The sequence below is a fragment of the Abramis brama genome (genome assembly GCF_963993115.1).
Source record: "Abramis brama genome assembly, chromosome: 6".
Taxonomy (NCBI): Eukaryota; Metazoa; Chordata; class Actinopteri; order Cypriniformes; family Leuciscidae; genus Abramis; species Abramis brama.
The window spans coordinates 8,809,132-8,836,959 of NC_139968.1; the positions used below are offsets into that span (position 1 = coordinate 8,809,132).

General features: G+C 42.7%; 2 protein-coding genes across 2 annotated transcripts; both read left to right on the forward strand.

Moving 5' to 3' along the window:
* Positions 1 to 3,309: 3,309 nt before the first annotated feature.
* LOC311085548 (tripartite motif-containing protein 16-like) lies at positions 3,310 to 27,180 on the forward strand. The gene is made up of 7 exons (XM_084118041.1): positions 3,310 to 4,463; positions 22,466 to 22,968; positions 23,375 to 23,470; positions 24,150 to 24,383; positions 24,847 to 25,006; positions 26,342 to 26,389; positions 26,617 to 27,180. The coding sequence occupies exons 1-7, from the start codon at positions 4,382 to 4,384 to the stop codon at positions 27,138 to 27,140; spliced, it is 1,647 nt and encodes a 548-aa protein (XP_083974167.1). The 5' UTR covers positions 3,310 to 4,381; the 3' UTR covers positions 27,141 to 27,180.
* Positions 4,515 to 13,193, forward strand: LOC311085148 (tripartite motif-containing protein 16-like; the record flags this gene model as incomplete). Its single annotated transcript, XM_084117581.1, has 8 exons — positions 4,515 to 4,577; positions 5,379 to 5,474; positions 5,576 to 5,800; positions 10,592 to 10,751; positions 11,218 to 11,265; positions 11,669 to 11,707; positions 12,391 to 12,438; positions 12,587 to 13,193. 8 exons carry the CDS (start codon positions 4,515 to 4,517, stop codon positions 13,135 to 13,137), a joined length of 1,230 nt encoding a protein of 409 aa, XP_083973707.1. The 3' UTR covers positions 13,138 to 13,193.
* Positions 27,181 to 27,828: the final 648 nt, after the last annotated feature.

The following is a 27,828-nucleotide window of genomic DNA, read 5'->3' on the forward strand; positions in this document are numbered from 1 at the left end:
TGTAATAGTCGACTATCACAAGAAGGTAAGTGTTTTGTTTCTTACTGAGAGGAAAATGTCCTATAAAATCCATACCCAAAGTGTGACCCGGTTCTGTCACTTGCATATGCTGTAGAAAGCCGCTGGGTTTTGTGTTGTCGTGTTTATATTTTTGACAGATATCGCTTCCTTTGACGTCTTGCCAGATGTCTTTGCGGACAGTGGGCCACCACGCAACCTCCAAGAGCCTCAGCAGGGTTTTTAGTCGGCCCAGATGTCCTCCCAGAGAGTTATCATGAAAGTAATGTAAAAATCCAGGTATTAATGCCTGAGGAGCAACCAATTGGAATTTGTCTCCGTTATTCTTTACAGGTACCGGCAATAGAACACCCCCAGGTGGGCCTCGAAGGTAATCTGTTGGTCCTGTACTTATCAGATTTTTTGGGCCAACTGCAGGAGAGAAATGGTATTGTCACTACTTTGTGCTTGAGAGATTTCAGCTAGAGTGTGAGGTATGTCTGATGCACACTTAGATGTTGTTATGGCCATACAGTGCAAGCTTCCTTAGACTCGCAGGCTCGAGACAAGGCATCTGGACCCAGGTTGAGACATCCTCTCCTGTTATTTACTTGGAAGTTGAATTGCTACAGCTTAAGAGTCCACCGGGTCAGCTGAAAGGAGGTTTTATAGGGCTATTGAAGGCCCAAGTTAAAGCAGCATGATCACAGTAAATGTCAAACTGCCTCCCTTCAAGATAATGCCTACATTTTTCCACCACCCAGACCAAAGCCAGACACTCTTTTTCAGACGTTGAATAGTTTACCTCAGGTCCTCGTAATGTTTGTGACGCATAAGCTATTACTCTTTCGCCCTCAGGAGTTTGCTGGGTGATAATAGCTCCTAAGCCCACATCACTGGCATCTGTATGTACCTGGAAAGGTTGATTGAGGTCAGGCTGCATCAATACAGGTGGGTCTTGCAATATTTGTTTGATGTTCTCAAGGCTGGTTTGGCACTCAGGAGTCCAGTCCCATTTTACTCCTTTCTTTTTTTCAGGTGATTAAGAGGAGCAGTGATGTCTGCAAAATAGGGAATGAACGTGTGTTACCATCCCGCTAATCCCAAGAAGCGTTGGAGGGTTTTTGGGAGGAGTATAGACGGCAACAGCCTGGGTCTTTTCAGGATCGACCTCCACTCCTTTCTCTGAGACGATGTATCCAAGGAACTTTAACTGTTTTTAAAGAAGTGACACTTCTTCATGTTTAGGTTAAGCGATGCCTGGTTGAGTCTTTGCAGAATGGTGCTCAGATGTTGTACGTGTTTGTTTAATGATCGTGAATAGATTATAATGTCATCAATGTATACAAAGCAAAGTTGCCCTCTCAATTCTGCTAGGACCTTCTCCGTCAGCCTCTGGAAAGTGGCTGCGGCATTCCTGAGCCCATATGGCATGGAGCGGAATTGGAATAGCCCCTGGTTGGTGATGAAGGCTGTTTTATCTGTACTTCTTTCTTCCATTTCCACAGTCTGGGGCTCAGGTCAGGAAGCAGACAGACTGGCTAAACCGACTGTCTGCCAGCTGTCTCACCTCACCAAGGTCAGATAAATCCCATCACATAGAGCCTCTTTCACCTAGATATCATCATATAGAGACTGTGTCTGCTCCCCGAAATAGGACATACAAAAAACTCCTAAACCCATTCAAGGGTAAAAATGTAACTGATGTTCAACAAATAAAAAAACAGATATGTGCTGGCTACTGTATACAGGCCACCAGGGCACCATAAAGACTTTATTAAAGAATTTGCTGATTTTCTATCAGAGTTAGTACTGGCTACAGATACAGTCCTAATTGTTGGTGATTTTAATATACATGTAGATAACGAAAAAGATGCATTGGGATTGGCATTTAAAGACATTTTAAACTCAATTGGAGTTAGACAACACGTGTCAGGACCCACTCATTGTCGTAATCATACTCTTGATCTAATATTATCACATGGAATAGATGTTGCTGCAGAAATTCTGCAGCAGAGCGAAGACATCTCAGATCATTAACTAGTCTCGTGTAAATTACATTTAGCCAAGGCTGCAAAGCCGACTCCGTGTTATAAATATGTGAGACCTATCACTTCTGCCACTAAAGATTGCTTTATCAATAATCTTCCTAATCAGTTTTTTCATCTCAGCATCCCAGATAGCTTAGAAGAACTTGATATTGCGACAGAAACTTTTAACTCTCTGTTTTCCAGCACTTTAGACACAGTTGCTCCTTGGCGCTTAAAGAAGATTAAAGAAAATAGTCCAATGCCGTGGTACAACGAGCACACTCGGGCCCTTAAGAGAGCAACCAGAAAAATTGAGCGCAACTGGAAGAAAACAAAACTACGCAAAAGAAAGCTTCAAGCCCAGAAATTTCCAAGCAACACAGCTGTAATGACTTTATGAACTTCTTCACTTATAAGATTGATAATATCAGGGACAAAATTATAACTATGCAACCGTCTACTACAGTATCGCATCAGGGAGTGCATTGTAGTCTCCCTAAGGAAATTTATTTGATTCATTTATTGCTATAGGAGAGGAAGAGTTCGCTAAACTCATTAAATCATCTAAACCGACAACATGTATGTTTGACCTCTGGAAGCATCTCTTTCAGTAGCTTAGTCGGTATAGGGTCTCAGATCCTCTTCTTAATATCATCAATTCGTCTTTGTGTCTAGGATACGTACCAAAAACCTTTAAGTTGGCTATGATTAAACCGCTTGTTAAAAAAACGCAACTTGATCCTACAGAATTAGTCAATTACAGGCCGATCTCGAATCTACCTTTTCTGTCAAAGATACTAGAAAAAGGCAGTATCTTCACAACTATATTCCTTTTTAGAAAGAAATGATATCTGCAAGGATTTCAGTCAGGATTTAGACCATACCATAGTATCGAGACAGCTCTCATTAGAGTCACAAATGATTTGCTCTTATCATCCGATCATGGTTGTATCTCTCTATTAGTGTTACTCGATCTTAGTGCTGCATTTGACACCATTGACCACAACATTCTTTTACATAGACTCGAAAATTATGTTGGCATTAGTGGAATTGCACTAGCATGGTTTAAATCATACTTATCTGACCGTTATCAGTTTGTAGCAGTAAATGAAGAGATGTCTCATCGATCACAAGTTCAGTATGGCGTACCACAAGGCTCAGTACTAGGACCGCTGCTGTTCACTCTGTACATGCTACCCTTGGGAGATATCATTAGGAAACATGGAATTAGCTTTCACTGTTATGCTGATGATACTCAGCTCTATATTTCTTCACAACCGAACGAAAACTGCCAATTCACAAAATTAACGGAATGCATATGTGACCGGAGCAGTATTTTTGTAGTATAACTCAATACAGATAGCCTGACTACGCCACCTTGGGAATTACACCCAAGGAAATATAAAAAGGAACCCAGGTTCGGTGGTGCAGAGAAAAGTCAGAGTCGTGTAATTCAACAAACAAATAATTTTATTCGAGAGGAAAATATTCTGCTTGTATCTTTAAATAGTATAAATCACTGGCAAGTTTATTGTAACAATACTAAGAACAATGTTAAAAGAACATTCCTCCAGGCATACGTGATCCAAGCAAGTTATCACATCAAACAAAACATCACAACCAAAAAAACAAATGTATCGTCTCCACAAAATATATATAAAAAAAACAGAATTAATAAAAAAAAAATATATATGAACAAGGCTAAAGTTTACTTTAGGGGTGGCAAGCTAGCTATAAACAACTGTGCGCTCAACCATTTATGTGTGCACGGCAAACCAAATAAGTCGAGGTGCTCAACCCTGGTGCTCCAACCTCACAGCAAATGTGTTCACCCAGGTGACTAGCCTCCCCCTCGGCGCACTCAGCCTTGACTCAAACAAACAAAAGAAACAAAGAAAGATTAGTGGGTACGATATAAATACAAAATAATCACAGTAATCACATCCAACACAAATAGAAAAATGGACCAAATCAGTAATTATTGGTCTCAACAGGTGACCGTTAGAGAGACGCTACTGATATGATATGATATGATATGATATAATATAATTAATTACACCACACGGCCAACGGCCCAAATCACACTGGTCAAGCAAACCTCATTAAGGAAATAACAAAAATAACCCAAACCATAAAATGAAAAACAAAACAAAACACGGCAATCATAAAGTAAACTATCCGTTCACAAGAAACAAGGAGACTGATCTAGTCACGAAAAACAGCAGCACATACCTGTTTTACACACGTCACTCAAACATAGAAGCAATAAACTATTTCGACTCAGTTCAGGGAAACAGAAACTTAAGTATTGTTGAGCTTTGTGTGTTTGTGTCTCTCTGCATTCATGCAGTAAAATGGCAGAGGCCAGATTTTCTCAGGATGAGTTCATGTGTCCAGTGTGTCTGGATCTTCTGAAGGATCCAGTGACCATCCACTGTGGACACAGTTACTGTAAGATCTGTATTACACGCCACTGGGATCAGGAGTATGAGAAGAGAGTCTACAGCTGCCCTCAGTGCAGACAGACCTTCAGTCCAAGACCTACTTTGGGTAAAAACACCATTCTGGCTGAACTGGTGGAGAAACTGAAAAAGACTAAAATTCCTGCTGACTGTTACGCTGGAGCCGGAGACGTGGAGTGTGACGTCTGTACTGGAAGAAAATACAAAGCCGTCAAGTCCTGTCTGGTGTGTCAGGAATCTTACTGTCAAACTCATTTTGACCCTCATGAGGAATATCACTCACGTAAGCCACACAAAGTGATTGATGTCACTGGACGATTGCAGGACATGATCTGCCGTAAACATGATAAAGTGCTAGAAATGTACTGTATTACTGATCAACAATACATTTGTGTGCTGTGTAAGGAGTATGAACATAAAAAACACAAAACTGTATCAGCAGCTGCACAGAGGACTGAGAAACAGGTATGAACTTAAAGTGATTGTTCAAGCAAAAATGAAAATTCTCTCTTCATTTACTCACCGTCATACCGATCTAAAACGGTTTGACTTACTTTCTTCTGTGGAATGTAAAATATGATATTTTGAAGAACGTCTCATCTATTTTAGTCTTAACACATTCACAGTTTTAACCTCAAAAGGAGACAAAAAGAATCTAAATAACTTCAGTGGTTTAAAAAAATAAGTCTGCTTAATTGTACTGAATGTGCACTTGTAGTGTTCTTCAAGTCTCAAATCTTTAAAAATGGGACTTGCAGATCATATAATGATAATCACATAAAAGGCCCCTTACGAGTAAAAGTAAATGAAATAATGCTGACACTTTGGCTTCATATGTACATAATCTTTAGTCTTATGTGACATTTCCTGTTATTGTTTTGACCTTTAGACTCAGCTGAAGGAGACTCAGACAAAGCTCCGTCAGAGAATCCAGCAGAGAGAGAAAGATCTTCAGCAGCTGAGAGAGGCTGTGAAGTCTCATAAGGTGAGTCTGGAGAACAAGAGAAGTTTGTGAAGTCTGAGTCAGGACTCTCCTCCTTCAGTCCTGCTGAACTCACTGTGTGATTGTGATGTGTGTCCTAACAGCGCTCTGCACAGACAGCAGTGGAGGACAGTGAGAGGATCTATACTGACCTCATCCGCTCCATTGAGAGAAGCCGCTCTGAGGCGACGCAGTGGATCAGAGATCAGGAAAAGGATGCAGTGAGTCTAGCTGAAGAGCGACTGAAGCAGGAGATCAATGATCTGAGGAGGAGAGACGCTGAGCTGGAGCAGCTTTCACACACACAGCATCACATCCATTTCCTCCAGGTAACAGAGATCTAGAATAATAGGATAATAGTGGACTAACTTTAACCATATTTCAAAGATGATAGACTTTAAAGATGTAATTAAATCCTACTTATGTGACTGAAAAACACTCTGAAAGTTCAGCTACTTGCATTTAATGTAAATTTAAATTATAATTCATTCATCCATCCATCCATCCATCTTCTTCCGCTTAACCGGGGCTGGGTCGCGGGGGCAGCAGTCTAAGCAGGGATGCCCAGACCTCCCTCTCCCTGGACACTTCCTCCAGCTCTTCTGGGGGGACACAGAGTCGGGAGACATAGTCCCTCCAGCGTGTCCTAGGTCTTCCACGGGGCCTCCACCCGGTGGGACGTGCCTGGAACACCTTCCCGGGAAGGCGACCAGGAGGCATCCGGAAAAGATGCCCGAGCCACCTCAGCTGGCCCCTTTCGATGTGGAGGAGCAGCGGCTCTACTCTGAGCTCCTCCCGAGTGACCGAGCTTCTCACCCTATCTCTAAGGAATCGCCCTGCCACCCTTCAGAGAAAGCTCATTTCGGCCGCCTGTATCCGGGATCTTGTCCTTTTGGTCATGACCCACAGCTCATGACCATAGGTGAGAGTAGGAACGTAGATTGACCGGTAAATCGAGAGCTTCGCCTTGCGGCTCAGCTCTTTCTTCACCACGACAGACCGGTACATCGACTGCATTACTGCAGAAGCTGCACCGATCCGTCTGTCAATCTCTCGTTCCAACCTTCCCTCACTCGTGAACAAGACCCCAAGATACTTGAACTCCTCCACTTGAGGCAGGAACTCTCCACCAACCTGAAGTGGGCAAGCCACCCTTTTACGACTGAGAACCATGGCCTCGGATTTGGAGGCGCTGATTCTCATCCCAGCCGCTTCACACTCAGCTGCAAACCGTCCCAGTGCACGCTGGAGGTCCTGGACTGATGGGGCCAGCATGACAACATCATCAGCAAAGAGCAAAGATGAAATCATGTGGTCCCCAAACCTGACACCCTCCGGCCCCTGGCTGCGCTTAGAAATTCTGTCCATAAAAATTATGAACAGAACCGGCGACAAAGGGCAGCCCTGCCGGAGTCCAACATGCACTGGGAACAAGTCTGACTTACTGCCGGCAATGCGAACCAAGCTCTTGCTCCGGTCATACAGGGACCGGATAGCCCTTAGCAAAGGGCCCCGGACCCCATACTCCCAGAGCACCCTCCACAGGATGCCGCGAGGGACACAGTCGAATGCCTTCTCCAAGTCCAAAAAGCACATGTGGATTGGTTGGGCAAACTCCCATGAACCCTCCAGCACCCTGGAGAGGGTATAGAGCTGGTCCAGTGTTTCACGACCGGGATGAAAACTGCACTGTTCCTCCTGGAGCCGAGGTTCTACTGTTGGCCGTGTTCTCCTCTCCAGTACCCTGGCATAGACTTTCCCAGGGAGGCTGAGAAGTGTGATCCCCCTATAGTTGGAGCACACCCTCTGGTCCCCCTTCTTAAAAAGAGGGACCACCACCCCGGTCTGCCAGTCCAAAGGCACTGTCCCCGACCGCCACGCGATGTTGCAGAGGCGTGTTAGCCAAGACAGCCCCACAACATCCAGAGACTTGAGGTACTCGGGGCGGATCTCATCCACCCCCGGTGCCTTGCCACTGAGGAGTTTCTTGACTACTTCGGTGACTTCAGCTTGGGTGATGGACGAGTCCACCTCCGTGTCCTCAGCCTCTGCTTCCTCAATGGAAGACGTGACGGTGGGATTGAGGAGATCCTCAAAGTATTCCTTCCATCGTCCGATGACATCCCCAGTCGAGGTCAACAGCTGCCCACTTCCACTGAAAACAGCATTGGTAGGGCACTGCTTCCCACTCCTGAGGCGCCAGACAGTTTGCCAGAATCTCTTCAAGGCCGACCGGTAGTCCTTCTCCATGGCCCGATTTTTTGCCTCCACAACCACCCGGGCTGCAGTCTGCTTGGCCTGCCGGTACCCTGCCTCAGGAGTCCCACAAGCCAGCCAGGCCCGATAGAACTCCTTCTAAAGCTTTACGGCATCTGAGTGGCCGCGTCGACAATGGAGGTGGAGAACATGGTCCACTCTGACTCCATATCTCCAGTCTCCCTCGGGATCCAGTCGAAGCTCTGTCGGAGGTGGAAGTTAAAGATCTCTCTGACAGGGGATTCGGCCAAACGTTCCCAACAGACCATCACAGTACGTTTGGGTCTGCCGAGTCTGTCCAGCTTCCTCCCCAGCTTCCTCCCCTCCCCATATAGCCCCATGCCAGGCGACGTCATGGTCCTTAGATTTAACTTCATCATAAGGGGTTTTTGAACCGCTCCTAGTCTGACCCGTCACCTAGGACCTGTCTGCCTTGGGAGACCCTACCAGGGGCATATAGCCCCGGACAACATAGCTCCTAGGGTCCTTTGGGTACTCAAACCCCTCCACCACGGTAAGGTGGCAGTTCAAGGAGGAGTAATACATTCATATAATATATTCATATAATTGCAAATAACTGTCATGATTCCTGTTTTGTGTTCCCCTTGTCTTGTGTGGACTCTTGTTATTTCCTGTTCTGTGCCATGTTTTGTAGTCCTTTGTAGTTTTTCTTGTTTATTAGTCTTCCCAGGTGTTTCTAATTAGCCACGCCCCCTTGTTTGCCTGTGTATTTAAGCCCTGTGTCTAGTCTCAGTCTTGGTGAGTTCTTGTTATTGTATGTTGGCTGTTTGGTTCCTGTGTCCTGTTTCCCTAGTCTGAGTTTGTCTAGTTTTGGGATAATTTAATAAAGTTTGTTGCACGTGGATCCTGCTTCCTCCTATCATTCAACCACAATGTTACAGAAGAACTCACCAAATTATGGATCCAGCAGTACGTATCCTTCAACTCCATCAAGGTAACCGACCACTCGAGGACCACACCCGTGATTTCCTAGACCTTTCACACCTCATCGACTTTCCAGATTACGCACTCATTGATTTTTATTGTTATGGGTTCAATAAATATTACCACTCAAAACTGGTTTGTGATGGTCCTCGAGGCTCGCTAGCAGGATCTATTAACTTTGCCCTTTTTTGGAGCGGTTCGTCATTTACTGTGGGCTTTACGAATGAGGAGCCCCCCAAGCTCACATTATCCTCCGAGCCTGAGCTTCACCTCAGTCCTGCCGAGCCTGAGCTTCACCTCAGTCCTGCCGAGCCTGAGCTTCACGTCACGTCTGCCGATCCAGAGACTGTTCACGTCACGTCTGCCGATCCAGAGACTGTTCACGTCACTTCTGCCGATCCAGAGACTGTTCACGTCACTTTTGCCGATCCAGAGACTGTTCACGTCACTTCTGCCGATCCAGAGACTGTTCACGTCACTTCTGCCGATCCAGAGACTGTTCACGTCACTTCTGCCGATCCAGAGACTGTTCACGTCACTTTTGCAGATCCAGAGACTGTTCACGTCACTTCTGCCGATCCAGAGACTGTTCACGTCACTTCTTCTGATCCAGAGACTGTTCACGCCACTTCTGCCGATCCAGAGACTGTTCACGTCACTTCTGCCGATCCAGAGACTGTTCACATCACTTCTGCAGAGCCAGTGTCTCCGGACAAGATGGCCGCCGCCGAGCCAGTGTCTCCGTACAAGATGGCTGACGCCACGTCGCCTGAGCCCTCAGCAGAGATGGCCGCTGCCACGCCTGTTCCTGAGCCGGTGTCTGTTCCTGAGCCGGTGTCTGTTCCTGAGCTGGTGTCTGTACCTGAGCCGGTGTCTGTTCCTGCCCGTAACCCCATAGGAAATTTTGGGGGCCACCTGGTCCCCCTGAACTGCCGGCTCCTCCCTGGCCACCTGAAGGGTCGTCTCCTCCCTGGCCACCTGAAGGGTCGTCTCCTCCGTCCTGGTCGCCTGAAGGGTCGTCTCCTCCGCCCTGGTCGCCTGAAGGGTCGTCTCCTCCGCCCTGGTCGCCTGCACTGCCTGCTCCACCCTGGTTGCCTGCACAGCCTGATCCGCCCTGGCCTCCCGTCCTGCCGCAGTCTCCAGGCCTTCTTCCACTCCACGGGCCTGGCCCTCCATCCCGCCCCCGGACCAGCCTCTGCTCCACCACCCTCCTGGACTGATTTCCTGGGGAGCGTCTGGAATCAGCTCCTTAAAGGGGGGGGGGGGGGGGCTATGTCATGATCCCTGTCTTGTGTTCCCCTTGTCTTGTGTGGACTCTTGTTATTTCCTGTTCTGTGCCATGTTTTGTAGTCCTTTGTATTTTTTCTTGTTTATTAGTCTTCCCAGGTGTTTCTAATTAGCCACGCCCCCTTGTTATCTTGTTTAGCTTGTTTGCCTGTGTATTTAAGCCCTGTGTCTAGTCTCAGTCTTGGTGAGTTCTTGTTATTGTATGTTGGCTGTTAGGTTCCTGTGTCCTGTTTCCCTAGTCTGAGTTTGTCTAGTTTTGGGTTTATTTAATAAAGTTTGTTTCACGTGGATCCTGTTTCCTCCTATCATTCAACCACAACGTTACAATAACATTCAATTAAGTGTACGAAAACATTATTCAATTTGCACTTGAGTATAACTTTTTTAAGTATATTCTTTCCATAATAAGTATATTTTAAAAGTGTGCTAAAATGTACTGGCACACACTAGAATTTGTATCATTAATGCCACATAATGAATATTATATGAAAGTCTCTGATTGTGTGAAAGTGCTGGATTGAGCTGAATTACTGAAGATAAATCAAGTCAACAAGAGCTGCACAGATCTGACAGTAGTGCAGGTTATTGAGTGAAGTGTGGAGCTGATGAGTTTTGATTTCTGTTTTCTGTAGAGTTTCCAGTCTCTCTCAGCACCTCCTGAATCTACAGATGTAAATGACGTTCCCTTCAGTTCTCTCTCTTCTTTTGATGGAGTGAGAGAATCTGTCCGTCAGCTGAAAGTCAAACTGGAGGATTTCTGCAAAGAGGAGCTCAAGAAGATCTCTGACAGAGGTAAAGTCCTGGGCCTCGTTTATAAACACGTGCGTAGAATGATCCTAAATGTGAATGTTCAACAATTTAAGGAATGTTACTATAATTTATAAAACATCCATATGGACAATTATTTTTCGTAATGTTCGTAAATGCACACTTCAGCTAAAATTCAAGTCCATAGTGAATAAGTGCATCAACTTCACCTACAGAGCGGCCACAAAAATCACTGGATGGTTCAGAGGTTTGGCACTCATCATCATGGACAAGCATATTTATATATATATATTGATGTAGGATGAAATCCATGGAATTTAGGATCAAATCATATGTGTTTTATAAATGAGGCCCCTGGAGATTCATTTGCTCTCAGAAATGAGTCCAACATCGTCTAATATCATGAAGAACATCACATTAGAAATGTATAGAGATGGAATTTTATCTTTTCATTTCTCTTCACACTGTTCATGTCTGTTTATTTCCACAGTCACATTCACCAACATTAATCCCAAAACCAGGAACGACTTCCTACAATGTAAGTCAAGAAAACTAGCAGACAAAATCACTGAGTGTGTTCATGTTCTTCCTGTAGAAGCTGAAAAAAAATCATGATTTATGAATTTAATAATTGATCATGTAAATGATGATGCGCACAGGATATCTGGTCTGTTGAAGGTGAAAGAAACCAGTCCTGGACCTCCATGGAATTTAGGATTAAATCCAATATATGTGTCAAGTCAAGTGACCTTTATTTATATAGCGCGTTTTACAATACAGATTGTTTCAAACAGCTTTCATTAACAGAGATAACAGGACAATAATGCAACAAAGTTTGTTTCTAAAAGAAAATATAGTCACAGTCCAGCTTAAGTAGGTTCAGTGATAGTTCATTTTTGTTGTAAAAAAAAGTTATTAATTAAGTTAATTTATCTATACAGCCGCTCTGGAGAAAACAGTGATGTCATCGTCCAACTCAGGTGAGTTCTCATAATGGTGTCAATGCAAGCAGATCAACAATATTGTTTAATATTAAATTAAATGTCCCCAACTAAGCAATCCAAAGTTGACAAAGGCGACAGTGGCAAGTAACCAAAACTCCATCAGGTGACAGAATGGAGAAAAAAAAGGCTCAGTCAAAAAAAGACTGAGCCTGGTTTCTTGGGAGAAACCAGGCTCAGTCGGGGCCAGTTCTCCTCTGGCCAATGAACGAACAATGTATAATTATAATTCAGGCAGCATTATAGGTCAGAAGTAAGATTAAATACGAAAATTTGGAATATTATCCAGTTCTGGTTGAAGATCGAAGTCACGCCGGTATGTTGAGGATACGGGTGTGTCGATGAGGCCTTCACAGGGGAGAGTCTAGTTGACACAATCTCTGCTGACACTTCAGGGATGCGTTGTGGTCGTGTCTAGGCGCAGGTCCTCCATCTGGTCTGGATACGGCCCGGATCCAGCCGATTACAGTAAACCCCAGAATAAACAGAAAAACTAACATTAGCGTAGATGCCATTGAGGCCCCTGGAGATTCATTTGCTCTTAGAAATGAGTCCAACATCATCTAATGTCATGTAGAACATCAAATTAGAAATGTGTGGAAATGGATGAATTTTATCATGTAATTTCTCTTCACATTGTTCATGTCTATTTATTTCCACAGTCACATTCACCAACATGAATCCCAAAACCAGGAACGACTTCCTACAATGTAAGTCACTAAGAAAACGAGCAGAAAAACTCACTGAGTGTGTTCATGTTCTTCCTGTTGAAGCTGAAATTTTTTTTAAAAAAAAATTGACATTAAAAGAACAGACAGATTCATTATTCCTGATTCTGATGTGTTTTCTCTCCATCAGATTCCCGTCAACTCACTCTGGATCTGAACACAGTGAATGAAGACCTCTGTCTGTCAGAGAAGAACAGAGTGATTACTAACACTGACACAGTCCAGCCGTATCCTCATCATCCCGACAGATTTGATTATTGGCCTCAGGTGTTGTGTAGAGAGAGTGTGTATGGACACTGTTACTGGGAGATTGAGTGGAGTGGGAATAATGGTGTGTATATATCAGGGTCATATAAGAGCATCAGAAGGAAGGGACAGGGTTATGAGTGTTTATTTGGATCTAATGATCAGTCCTGGAGTTTGTATTGCACTCTCTCCAGTTACTCTTTCCGACATAATAAGATGGAGACTAAACTCCCTGTAAAATCCATCAGACGTAGAATAGGAGTGTATGAGGATCAGAGAAGAATAGGAGTGTGTGTGGATCCCAGTGCAGGAACTCTCTCCTTCTACAGCGTCTCTGACACAATGAGCCTCATCCATACAGTCCAGACCACTTTCACTCAGCCACTCTATCCTGGGTTTTATGTTTGTTCTGGATCATCAGTGAAACTGTGTTGATGCATCAGAATAGACTGTAGAGAGATTTTGCCTGTAATACTTTGAGCTGCTTGATAAATCAGTAACAGTGAGATGTTGTAGAGTGTCTTCTTTTCTCTTCATCACTTTATTATTACGGCTGAACCTCTGACACTGAAATATTGTCAGAATAGATGTGTGTAATAAATCCTCATAGATACAGTAAGATCAGTGTGTGTGTGTGTTTGTCAATCTAATTTCACAGCTGTCAATTGTTTATAGGTGTCAGGTGAATGTTCTGAGTAAATGTTATATATCAAATTAAACAAGACAATCTGCTGATTCAGATGATTTCATTCCTGCCATTTAATATTCATTCACCTGATCAATTAAAGGTGCCCTAGAATGTGAAATTGAATTTATCTTGGCATAGTTAAATAACAAGAGTTCAGTACATGGACATGACATACAGTGAGTCTCAAACACCATAGTTTTCTCTTTCTTATTTAAATCTCGTTTTTGAAAAACACCCCTGAAAAACAGGCGAATCTCCACATAACACCGACTGTGACGCAACAGTCGGGATCATTAATATGTACGCCTCTAAAAATTTGCATATGCCAGCCCATGCTCAGTGCCAGACGAAACTGCACAGCCGAATCATCAGAAGTTCTGCAGGTGAAGAAACAAGCAGGAGGGAAAATGGCAGATCTATCTATAATCTATCTATAATCGGATACCGCTACAGTTTAATTCGAAGTTGTTAGTTTGCTCTGCCCATTTCACCGCGGACTGTTTTTCTAACCTGGAACAATATCAAGCAGCCAGGCTTCTCTCGGCGTCTCAAACGGACGAAGGGGGCAATTTCAACTAACGTTATATTCCCGCAAGCGGTAAGTAGTGATTTTATTAACGATAATTTACACTGTGTTATCTAGATCCAGCGCGATATTGTTTTTTCCTCGAGAGACATCGTGGCTTGCAAACGAGCGAACGAAGCATGACAGTTGCTCAGTGTTTGGATGTACAAATGAACACAAAAGTATTTTTTTAGCTCCTTCATCCGAGCCTCAAGTTCAGACAGATAATCTTTCTCTCAAAGTCGTTCAACACTGTTTATGCATCAGTAAATCGCGTTGCAGTGATAAGATCTTCATTCACGCGATCAACAGGCTGTCATCTGCTCAATGCTGGAATAGATCTAAATACTTAAAAAACTAATCATGATTCGTTAATCCCGATAGCTGTAATAGTAAAAACGTATAAAAGCTGTAATAGTAAAAGTTTTCCAGATAGCTCTACATGTAATGCCAGATATTTCATATGCAAGCATGTCAGCCAATCACAGCAGTGGGCAACAACACTGCAGTCTCACAGCAGACACGCCCCTTCAAACAGAGTGTTCAAATCAGGGTATGAAATCAGGCTAGGAAATATGCCTTTTATTTCTAATTATTATAACAAATTTTGATCTAAAAAACATACTTACATTATAAGGGCACCCCAGGAAACATTATAAAATAATAAAATAATCCATTCTACGGCACCTTTAAGGGAAATGTTGAATTTTCTACCTCAAAATAATTTTTTTGTCCAAAGACTTTACTCGTTTAGTGTCACCTTACAGATGCACATGAGGATGAGAACAGAAAAATGCAAATGATGCTTTCAGTTTACAAACTAGAAAGACAGACTGGCAACTGTCACAGTTGTGTTTTGTTTAGTTTGTTTTCATTGGACTCATCTGTATCACCTGTGTTCAGTTAATCATCGTCATCTGTGTTTGGATTTTAGTTCCATCTGTTCAGTCAGTCTATGTCCGATCTACGTTGTGTATAGTGTGTGTTGCTGCCTGTTCTGCTATCATTTATCATTTATCATTAAACCTTTGTGTTGCAAATATATCCTCGTCTCCGTCTGCCTTCCTGCAACCTCACGTGACAGCAACATCCCAGAACCAGATTTAAAACAATTTAAACCAGTTTGTGAAATATGTGCTGAACATATGAGACACCATATCTGTTTTTTCAGGTTGACCATTTACTTTAGTCAAAAACAGCTTTTGATTTGAGGATTTGTGCTTTTCTGTGATCACAATGGGAGGAAAAAGTCACACATAAAAAAACACTTTTCACAGATGCAGAGATTGCAAAAGTTCTTGACGAAGTCCTTGCTGCTGTAAACAAGTGCATGAAAGTCTTGGAACGATGTGGACTGAATCAGGCTGACATAATCCATCAAATATTATGCATGCAATCAAACATATCCCCTTGTGCTTTGACCCAAAGGATCACAAGGAGGGTAGAAGTTAGATGTCCTGAGGTTTAATAGCTTTTTTGGTGAACTATCCTCCTTGATATTGTCAGGGACTAAAGAGTCCTTCAACAAACAAGCAAACTGGATCCTCCTCCAAGGCACAATGGGTTGTGGACAATATTAGCTGTTATAGTAAGCACGGATCCACACTTCAAAAATCCAACGTAAATAGTAGACCATCCGGTGACTTACTCTTTTAAACATACTATGCTTTGGGACACACTTGTTTTAATCTCACATACTATTTAGGATGGATAGTATGGACATTGAGACGCAGGGCCACTCCTTCTTCTTCTTCTTCCCTTTTTTTGGCGGTTCGCACCAATCTCATGCATTACCGCCACCTAATGTGAACTCGATCCAGAGACTCGAACCACTACCCACCCCCCATCCTCCTGGCTGCATGTTCAGCTTCTCTGTCTTAAAAAAATTCTAATCCTATTAATTAAACCTGTGTTCTCCAAATATATGAATTATTACTTATCTGTTCTGGGTTTAATAGGTATCTCAAGTAATATCAATCTCCTCTTTCTTCTGAACCTCTTCTAATAACTTTTCTCTATTATCAATACTTTTCACAATACATAATGACATGTTTAGCTAGAGAGGAAAGTCTGCAGGAATTTCTATCACGCAGCAATTCATGCATGGATCATCAAGAAGAGCAGATGGCGGCCACAGGTCATGCAGTACAGGTCTTGGTGGCGCAGGTGTCCGAGCTCACCAACCAACTTTGTCATCTGACAGTTCCCACTGCGCCAGCCCCACCGCCAGTTCCCCCTGCTCCTACTAACACCGATCGTCAGCACGAGCCGTGCCTACCCACACCAGAGGTCTACACGGGTGAGCCCAACTATTGCAGAGAATTTTTAACTAAATGTTCTCTGTTCTTTTCTCTCCAGCCACAGACATTTGTCACCGAACAGTCTAAGGTGGCTTTCGTCATAACGTTGTTGTCTGGGCGCGGCTCAATGGGGAACGACGGTGTGGGAAAATCAACATCCGTGCTGCTCTTCGTTCAATGCACTCTCTGAGGAGATTGGGCGGGTCTTTGATCGCACGGTGGCGGGTCGTGAGGCGGCCCGCATGCTCGCCTATCTGCATCTGAACAACAGACCCGTCTCTGATTATCCAATCGAATTTCGGATATTGGCGACGGAGTGCAAATGGAATGAGGAGGCGCAGTGGGACATGTTCCTGCATGGGCTGGCTGACCGCATTCAGAAGGAGATCTTTGTGTTGGAGCTTCCAACTAGTCTGGATGGATTAATTGAGTTGGCATTGCGGCTGGACGCGCGTCTTCAACATCAAGATCAACGGTCACGTCAGTCTCTGGGTCCTCAACCCTCCGAGTATTCTACGACCAGTGCCAAGAATGCGGTCAGCCCTTCATTCGATCACGAGTCCATGCAGGTAGGTAGAGCTCGGCTTTCCCGGGAGGAGAGAGAACGGCGGAGATCGAGAGGCCTGTGCCTATACTGTGGTTGAGCTGGACATTTCCTGGCGGAGTGCCCAGTAAAAGACCAAGCCCAGCAGTTGCATTGAGGTTACTGTCGGGCGGATTAACCATGGGATAAGTCTCATCGATTACTGTCCTCCCGGTAAGACTGCAATGGGCAACCAGAGATCATCGCTGCCAAGCTCTGCTAGATTCTGGGGCAGAAGGTAACGTTGTGGACTTCACCTTGGCACAACACCTTCAGATTCCCATATCTCCACTTACTCACCCGATCTCTATCAGTGCACTTAACGGACAAGAACTCCCTGCCATTACTTACACCACTGGTCTGATCACTCTCATCACCTCTGGAAATCACACAGAGGAATTGTCGTTTCTACTTACTGAGTCTCCATCAGCTTCCATAGTCCTTGGCCATCCCTGGTTGCTTCAACACAACCCCAGGGTTGACTGGGGCCACGGTTCCATCTCGGCCTGGAGTGATCAGTGTTATGTTTCATGTTTTGTGTCTGCCTGTTCGTTTGTGTCTTGTTCTTTGTTGTAGGATGAGCCAGTGAATCTGTCTAACATGCCTGAGGAATATCTCGACCTGAAGAAAATGTTCAGTAAGTCCAGGGCAGCTTCTCTTCCTCCGCATCGTCCCTATGACTGCGCTATAGATCTACTGCCAGGTACGTCTCCGCCTAAAGGCAAGTTATACTCACTTTCTGCTCCAGAAAGGGAGGCCATGGAGAAATACATTTCTGATTCTCTGGCAGCCGGGTTAATCCGTATGTCCTCTTCTCCAGCGGGGGCAGGGTTCTTCTTTGTGGGGAAGAAGGATGGTTCTCTGCGACCGTGCATTGACTACCGAGGGCTGAACAACATCACGGTAAAGAATACATATCCTTTGCTGTTGATGTCTTCAGCCTTTGAGCGGTTGCAGGGTGCATCCGTCTTCACAAACTGGACTTACGCAATGCATATCATTTGGTTCGCAAAAGGGAGGGGGATGAGTCAGTCAGTTCAATTTCTGGGTTATATCATCTCCTCCGAGGGAGTGCGCATGGATCCCGACAAGGTTAAGGCTGTGGTGGATTGGCCAACCCCAGATTCCCGTAAGGCCCTACAGCGGTTTCTGGGGTTCACCAATTTTTACTGGCATTTCATTCGCAACTTCAGCCACCTAGCCGCTCCTCTGACTGCCTTGACCTCCACCAAAACGACGTTCAGGTGGTCTGGTGCAGCTGAAGCTGCATTTTTCAACCTCAAGAGCCGCTTTGTTTCAGCTCCCATTCTCATCGCCCCTGATCCTTCACAACAGTTAGTGGTGGACGTCGATGTGTCAGAGGTGGGGGTAGGAGCGATTCTCTCCCAGCACTCGCCCACAGATGACCCTTGTGCGTTTTTTTCTCAATGTTTACCTCCTGTCAAATGTAATTATGACATTGGTAACAGAGAGTTGCTGGCAGCCTTGTGGGTGTGTCTGCTAACTACTGATCACTCATCAGCGCCAGCTGCGGCTCATCAGCGCAGCTATTTAATGTGTGTGATTTCCGTCCTGTGTTGTCAGGTCGTTGGGGTTTTGTTGTGAGTTAGTCCTGTTCCTGTTCTTGTCCCTGGGTTCCTGTCTTCGTGTTTCCTGTGGATATTCTGTTCCTGGATCCCTGTTCGTCCCAGAGGAGTCTTACGGAGGACTGTTGCCCATTGCGTCCCTGCGCTACCCTGTTCCACTGCGCGGCCACTCATTGGACTTTGGACTCTGTCTCTCACCTCATTAATTATTCATTAAACTTGTTTTCACTTGCATCTGAATCCGACTCTATTTTTCCAGTCCAGCCCTGATAAAGTCTCCCCGTATAAAGTATTCAACACTGCAGCGTTGCAAGGATGCTGGTGGACTTGCACTACTGGACTTAAGGCTTAATCATTGGGCTTTTACATTATGACCTCTTACAGTATGGTTGCCCCTTTTGTCTCAAAATGTATTGTGCCCCTCTCTGATAAATATAAATAATAATAATTATTATAATAAATATTATAATAAATAACAATACACTTGTATTGGTATTGATGTATACCCTGGTGGACATTCCTGCAGTCAGCATGCCAATTGCACTCTCCCTCAAAACTTGCAATATCTGTGGCACTGTGCTGTGTGGTAAAACTGCACATTTTAGAGTGGCCTTTTATTGTGGCCAGCCTAAGGCACACCTGTGCAATAATCATGCTGTCTAATCAGCATCTTGATATGCCACACCTGTGAGGTGGATGGATTATCTCGGGAAAGGAGAAGTGCTCACTAACACAGATTTAGACAGATTTGTGAACAATATTTGAGAGAAATAGGCCTTTTGTGTACATAGAAAAAGTCTTAGATCTTTGAGTTCAGCTCATGAAAAATGCGGGCAAAAAAAAAAAAGTGTTGCGTTTAAAATTTTGTTCAGTGTATATATGTGTGAACATACATTCACATTTATATGGGAACATGTATGTGCAATATATATACACAATAAAGGATCAAACTTTGTGAATATTACATCTAATGCTATTTTTGTCTTCATTTATAAATATTTTACATTCATTAATATATAGCCATTCATGGTCAATGCATACTGTATATTGCAGTATATTGAAAAATATAAGCACTAGTTTCCCATAAATGGAAATGTATTATAATATATCGGATTATATTTTGCATTATATTCCTATATATTTTTGTTCTGTAAGGAATTGCATATCTTCTTTCTAAAGTTCTATGGGCTTCTTTTTTAAAAATTTCCCATGATGACCATAAATGGCATTCTCATTCTCCATTATTTCGTAATCATAGTCTTCTTTCAGATAATTAACCTTTTATTTTCTCAGACTGGAGTGATAGAGGGATTCATGTTTTGGCCGATGTTTAGGGTGACAAAGGTTTACGATTGTTTAATGATTTATGTGCAGAATATAATTGACCAAGCACTTCATTTTTCTTTTATCTGTGCCTGAGATCTGCCATGTGTGCATATGGGGTTCCTTGGGGATCTTACTTTGCATAAGTTGCTTACTTCATATGGAAGTACAAGGGATATGGTTTCTTCATTGTACCTGTTGTTTTTTGAAGCTTCTTATAAAATGTTTCCAATTGTGGACATTTGGTACAGAGTTATTTATGGGACTGGCTCAGAAGACAGCAATGACGTATGTTGGGACTCAATATGGGCCAACCTCAAACATGTCTCTAAAAACCCTAATCATTTCAAGATGATTCATAGGATGTATCTCACTCCCAAGAAGTGTCATTTAAGGAAGCTTTTGCTCAAATGGGTGCATAGGCACATATATGCACATGTTTTGGGATTGCCTTGAAGTCAAAGAGTTTTGAATACTGGTTTCCACAACGCTAAAGGACATTTTGTAATTTAAGGTATCATGCTGTCTGAGACTTTTGGTTCTAAGGGATGATTCCTCTTACTCTCTCTAACTCAGAAAAAGTTGTTGAAAAAGCTTGCCTTGCGCTGGAAACCTAATCACTCTCTAGCGTGGACTCACTGGATGCATTCTTTCTTGGACATTGCGAACATGGAGCTCTCAGTGGCAAGGTTATATGAAGCCTCTCAGAGGACTATCATGAGGACTATCTCAGCATTGCTAGATGCAATTTCAAAAATTAAGGAGTGGTTGTAAGATCTATGTCTCATGTTCCTACTTTTTCCTATCTTTATTTATTGTATTTGGATTTTGATTTGCACTTTTCTTAGACTATTTATGTATGTTCTGAATGTACTTTGGGGAGATGGGGTAGGGGCTATAGTCGCCTTGGGAATGTGGGAGGGTAATTTAGAAAAAAGTGTTGAGAGTGATGTTTATTTTTTTACGTTCTATCTCTGTACATTAACATTCTTTAACTCAATAAAAATTTGATCGCAAAAACATCCTTCAATAGAGCAGATTCTGTATAATGGAGGGCTCAGAATCCAGAGTGAAATATCTCGTAAATGGAATTGAGATTTAGAAAAGATTGTGGTTAAAGTGAAACTACTTTTTGAGATGAAGGGTAGAAATTGGCCTGTACTTTTTAAGTGGAGCCGAATCAAGATTTGGTTTCTTGAGAGATGGAACCACCAAAGCATGATCAGTGTTTATGCCCCTGTCAATGTCAAAACTCATTAGTAAATATGACTTTGCTTTGTCATCCATGTGCTGTTAACTCATATTTGCAATATTTTCAACTTCACTTGAATAGCAAATAAACACCGCTAGCGGTGTTTAACTCCACTTTTAGACGTGGGAACTTCCCTAAGCACTTCCCCTCAGGAGAATCCCTACCGCCATTTTGAAGTGTGTTCAACTTCGTCAAGTGGATGAGGGAAGTTTTTTTTCGACAGACCCTCGACCCCTTGATTTTGACAGAGGCAACAAGTCCACTCATACTGTACACTTCAGGCCGATCCATAGACCACAATGCAACACAATTGTGACAACTTGCAGTGCTTGAACTTGATTTACCCACAAGTGATCACGGGCTTAATGTGTAACATTTAAACCCATCTAGGGTTCTGCCAGTAGTGGGCACTCCTGCAATGTAAGCAATGATGTATCATTTTAAACAAGACAGAGGAAAGTTAGCAAGGGAGGGGCATAAAAAAGTGGACCTTAAACACAGCCCTGGAAAGTGCGTCTCCTTGACCAGTGTTACGGTTGTAAGTTTTGTCTGTTGTGGTTTCTGTTGTTGTCTTCTCCTCCTTTTTAGGATTGGTCCTGGACATAATGAGAAGCTATTGCTGGTTGGACCAGAGAAGAGGCCTGGACTATAAATTCCCCAGAATTCCTCTGGCTGGAGCTCTCTGCCTCTTTGACTGCACTTGTTGTTGTACTGTGTGTTAGCTGGTGAACATGTAGTACAATAGATTGTGATTGCTGTGCTCCTTTGTATGTTAACAGAGTGCTGTTAGCCACTTGTGATTTGTTCCTAAAAACATCAAGGCCTTAATGATTGCCTGTAAAAGTGTACTTGTTGTGAGAAGCAGTAGGGGGTGAGTGCCTTGTTTTTCTTTGTAGGCCAAAAGGCCGTTACTTTTTCTCCTGTTTTGGTTAGTTAAGGAGATAGGGTATGTTATTGTATGTTTTGTTTCTTTTATTTTATGATTCATGGGAAAGTTAGTTTTTTTGTGGGAGAGTTAGTTCTGTTTGTTTATTGTTTTGGCATTAGCTCACCCCTGAAGATTTTTGCTTTGAATCTTTTGTTTGTTTGTTTGTTTGTTTTCAAGAGATTGTTTTGTAAAAATTTGAAGTACACCGCTCTGAAGGCAAACAAAAGAGCAAGAAAAGACAATAAAAAAAGTCTAACTAAAAAGTATTGTTTTGTTGTTTATGTTGCATCCCTGACCTAGACCAGGGATCGTAACACCAGTAATAAGGAAGCTGCTTTACAGACACCTGTTTTACACACGTCACTCAAACATAGAAGCAGTAAACTATTTCGACTCAGTTCAGGGAAACAGAAACTTAAGTATTGTTGAGCTTTGTGTGTTTGTGTCTCTCTGTATTCATGCAGTAAAATGGCAGAGGCCAGATTTTCTCAGGATGAGTTCATGTGTTCAGTGTGTCTGGATCTTCTGAATGATCCAGTGACCATCAACTGTGGACACAGTTACTGTAAGATCTGTATTACAGGCCATTGGGATCAGGAGGATGAGAAGAGAGTCTACAGCTGCCCTCAGTGCAGACAGACCTTTAGTCCAAGACCTACTTTGGGTAAAAACACCATTCTGGCTGAACTGGTGGAGAAACTGAAGAAGACTAAACTTCCTGCTGACTGTTACGCTGGAGCCGGAGACGTGGAGTGTGACGTCTGTACTGGAAGAAAATACAAAGCCGTCAAGTCCTGTCTGGTGTGTCAGGAATCTTACTGTCAAACTCATTTTGACCCTCATGAGGAATATCACTCACGTAAGCCACACAAAGTGATTGATGCCACTGGACGACTGCAGGACATGATCTGCCGTAAACATGATAAAGTGCTAGAAATGTACTGCATCACTGATCAACAATACATTTGTGTGCTATGTAAGGAATATGAACATAAAAAACACAAAACTGTATCAGCAGCTGCACAGAGGACTGAGAAACAGGTATGAACTTAAAGTGATTGTTCAAGCAAAAATAAAATTCTGTCTTCATTTACTCACCGTCATACCGATCTAAAACTTTCTTCTGTGGAATGTAAAATATGACATTTTGAACATTTTGACATCTATTTTAGACAACACATTCACAGTTTTAACCTCAAAGAGACAAAAAGTAATCTAAACAACTTCAGTGGTCAGCTTAAGTCAGCTTAATTGTACTGAATGTGCACTTGTAGTGTTCTTCAAATCTCAAATCTTTAAAAATGGGACTTGCAGATAATATAATGTTAATCACATAAAAGGCCACTTACGAGCAAAAGTAAATGAAATAATGCTGACACTTTGGATTCATATTCGTTCATAATCTCTCGTTTTATGTGACATTTCCTGTTTTTGTTTTGACCTTTAGACTCATCTGAAGGAGACTCAGATAAAGCTCCGTCAGAGAATCCAGCAGAGAGAGAAAGATCTTCAGCAGCTGAGAGAGGCTGTGGCGTCTCATAAGGTGAGACTGGAGAAGAAGAGAAGTTTGTGAAACTCTCAGTTAGGACTCTACTCCTTCAAGCTGCCTTCCACTGCAAACGACAAACGACAGCCGTCGGACCGGAAGTCATTCATTTCCTATGGAGAGTCGAGCTGCGGGGAGTTCCGATCATATGCGTATACATGCGGAAATTTCGGATCCGATTTGAGCTTCGGATGCGTTGAAATATCTGAACTTCTGCGGCTAGACCGTATGCGACCGATCGACCGTATGTGATGTATTCTAATCAAAACTATGAGCGCGAAGCTAGAATTACCAATATTTTAATACTTTAATGTAAACGCTATTCCTGCAAAATGACGGTTTTTAATTATGGCTGAAAAAAATATTTGTATCATTATTAAATCAGTATTTATATTGATTAGCTCTATAAAATCGACTGTTTTTTATATATGAGATGTATTGAGGGTCATTTGTTTTGTGTGGATATATTCATGCATGCATTACATTCATTAAAATCATTCATTTTTACCATTGTGAATAGCCGAGGGTAATGGTTGCTTCACGACCAATTTCAAAGTTCCGTGCGACTGACACCAGGGGGCGAAATACAACAATCGAATGCGAATGTCGTGCACAGTGGAAAGGCGGCTTCAGTCCTGCTGAACTCACTGTGTGATTGTGATGTGTGTCCTAACAGCGCTCTGCACAGACAGCAGTGGAGGACAGTGAGAGGATCTATACTGAGCTCATCCGCTCCATTGAGAGAAGCCGCTCTGAGGCGACACAGCGGATCAGAGATCAGGAAAAGTCTGCAGTGAGTCGAGCTGAAGGACGACTGGAGCGACTGGAGCAGGAGATCAATGATCTGAGGAGGAGAGACGCTGAGCTGGAGCAGCTTTCACACACACAGCATCACATCCATTTCCTCCAGGTAACAGAGATCTAGAATAACAGGATAATAGTGGACTAACTTTAACCATATTTCAAAGATGATTAAATTTAAAGATGTAATTAAATCCTACTTAAGTGGCCAACAAATACTCTAAAGTTCAGCTACTTACATTTAATGTAAATTTGAATTATAATACATTCATATAATTGCAAATAACATTCAATTAAGTGTACAAACACATTATTCAATCTGCACTTGAGTATAACTTTATGTATTTCCATAATAAGTATATTTTAAAAGTGTGCTAAAGTGGCAAACACTAAAATTTGTATCATTAATGCCACATAATGAATATTCTAAGAAAGTCTCTGATTGTGTGAAAGTGCTGGATTGATGCGAGTAACTGTTGACTCAAGTCAACAAGAGCTGCACAGATCTGATAGTAGTGCAGGTTATTGAGTGAAGTGTGAAGCTGATGAGTTTTGATTTCTGTTTTCTGTAGAGTTTCCAGTTTCTCTCAGCACCTCCTGAATCTACAGATGTAAATGACGTTCCCTCCAGTTCTCTCTCTTCTTTTGATGGAGTGAGAGAATCTGTCCGTCAGCTGAAAGTCAAACTGGAGGATTTCTGCAAAGAGGAGCTCAAGAAGATCTCTGACAGAGGTAAAGTCCTGGGCCTCCATGGAATTTAGGATTAAAGCCAATTTATGTGTCAAGTCACTTTTATTTATATATCGCTTTTTACAGTACAGATTGTTTCAATTAGCTTTCATTAGCTTTACCGAGATAACAGGACAATAATGCAACAAAGTTTGTTTCAAAAAAAAAAAAAATAGAGCCACAGTCCAGCTTAAGTAGGTTCAGTGATAGTTCATTTTTGTTGTAAAAAAAAGTTATTAATTTAGTTCATTTATCTATACAGCCGCTCTGGAGAAAACAGAGATGTCATCGTCCAACTCAGGTGAGTTCTCATATTGTCACGTTTCCATTTGTGTTTTGGACTGTCTTTATTGCAATCAGTTTCTTGTATACCCTGTTTCTGTGTTTTTGGTTTAGTCCCTGTAACCTAGTTTTCCCCAGTCTGTCTAATTAGTAATTTCACTCACCTGTGCCCTGTTAATTTCCTCGTTAATTATCTTGTTAGTCCCTATGTATTTAAGCCCTGTGTTTTCCTTCAGTGTTTGTCGGTTCTCGTCAATGTTGGTGTGTGTATTCTGATTATTTGCTTCTCCTGAGTTATTGTTTGAGTAAAACACTTTAGTAATTGAACCTTTTGCCTTCCTGGTCTTCATTTGCCTGCACACATCGTGACACATATAATGGTGTCAATGCAGGGAGATCAATAATATTGTTTAATATTCAATTAAATGTCCCCAACTAAGCAAGCCAAAAGCCAAAGTTGACAAAGGCGACAGTGGCAAGGAACCAAAACTCCATCAGGTGACAGAATGGAGAAAAAACCTTGGGAAAAAAAACCCCAGGCTCAGTCGGGGGCCAGTTCTCCTCTGGCCAATGAACGAACAGTGTATAATTATAATTCAGGCAGCATTATAGGTCAGAAGTAAGATTGAATCTGAAAATTCTGAATATTATCCAGTTCTGGTTGAAGATTGGAGTCACGCCGGTATGTTGAGGATACGGGTGTGTTGAGGATCAGTGCCGATGGCTGTCGTGTCGATGAGGCCTTCACAGGGGAGAGTCTAGTTGACACAATCTCTGGAGACACTTCAGGGATGCGTTGTGGTCGTGTCTAGGCGCAGATCCTCCATCTGATCTGGATATGGCCCGGATCCGGCTGATTACAGTAAACCCCGGAATAAACAGAACAACTAACATTAGCGTAGATGCCATTGAGGCCCCTGGAGATTCATTACTCTCAGAAATGAGTCCAACATCATCTAATGTCATGTAGAACATTAAAATAAGAAATGTGTGGAAACGGATTAATTTTATCATATCATTTCTCTTCACACTGTTCATGTCTGTTTATTTCCACAGTCACATTCACCAACATTAATCCCAAAACCAGGAACGACTTCCTACAATGTAAGTCAAGAAAACTAGCAGAAAAACTCACTGAGTGTGTTCATGTCCTTCCTGTAGAAGCTGAAAGAAATCATGATTTATGAGTTTAATAATTGATAATTTAAACGATTATCATCTGTACTGAGACACAGCTGATACACTGAATATTAAGTTATGTGGAGTTCAGATACATTAAAAGATCAGACAGATTCATAATTCCTGATTCTGATGTGTTTTCTCTCCATCAGATTCCCATCAGCTCACTCTGGATCTGAACACAGTGAATAAACGCCTCAGTCTGTCTGAGAAGAACAGAGTGATTACTTACATTGGCACAGTCCAGCCGTATCCTGATCATCCCGACAGATTTGATTATTGGCCTCAGGTGTTGTGTAGAGAGAGTGTGTGTGGACGCTGTTACTGGGAGATTGAGTGGAGTGGGAATAATGGTGTGTATATATCAGTGTCATATAAGAGCATCAGCAGGAAGAGAAAGGGTATTGAGTGTGGGTTTGGAGGGAATGTTCAGTCCTGGAGTTTGTACTGCACTCCCTCCAGTTACTCATTCAGACACAATAAGAAAGTGACTGATCTCCCTGCAGTGTCTCTCAGCCGTAGAATAGGAGTGTATGTGGATCACAGTGCAGGAACTCTCTCCTTCTACAGCGTCTCTGACACAATGAGCCTCATCCACACAGTCCAGACCACATTCACTCAGCCACTCTATCCTGGGTTTTATGTTTGGTTTGGATCATCAGTGAAACTGTGTTGATGCATCAGAATAGACTGTAGAGAGATTTTGCCCATAATACTTTGAGATTTCACAGTCTCTTTATGGGCCCTATCTTGCACCCAGCGCAATTGACTTTGTACACCGACGCATGTATCATTCCTATTTTGCACCCGCGAAAAGCCGCGGACTTTTCCCTCCACAGACGCACGTCGGTTAACTAGGGAATGAACTTGCGCTCCCTGGGGCGGTTCAGCGCAAAGAGGAGGCATGTTCCGGCGCAAACGTTCCCTCATGGTATTTTGCAGGTTTAGAAAACAATTCCGCAATGGAAAAAGCACGTCTGCTCTTAAAGGGAATGTGAGATGTCACTCTGATTGGTTTATTTCACGTTACGCCCAAACCACACCTATGAATAATGAAGCTACTTCAGACCAAACCATTTTAGATTTGTGTCGGGCACAAGAGTCATTTATCCCGCCGTTATAATAGCAACAGCGCCCAAGACCCGCCCACAAAGTTACTTGCTTGATACTTGCGTTTCAGATCGTTAAAATAGGGCCCATTGTCTCTTTATCACATTATTATTACAACTTCTGTCACTGAAATAATATAAGAACAAATGTGTGTAATAAATCCTCATAGACAATAAGATGTGTGTGTGTGTGTGTGTGTGTGTGTTTGTCCCTTTCATGTTTCATATTAGTTTTTTATTATAATTTTCTTTTTC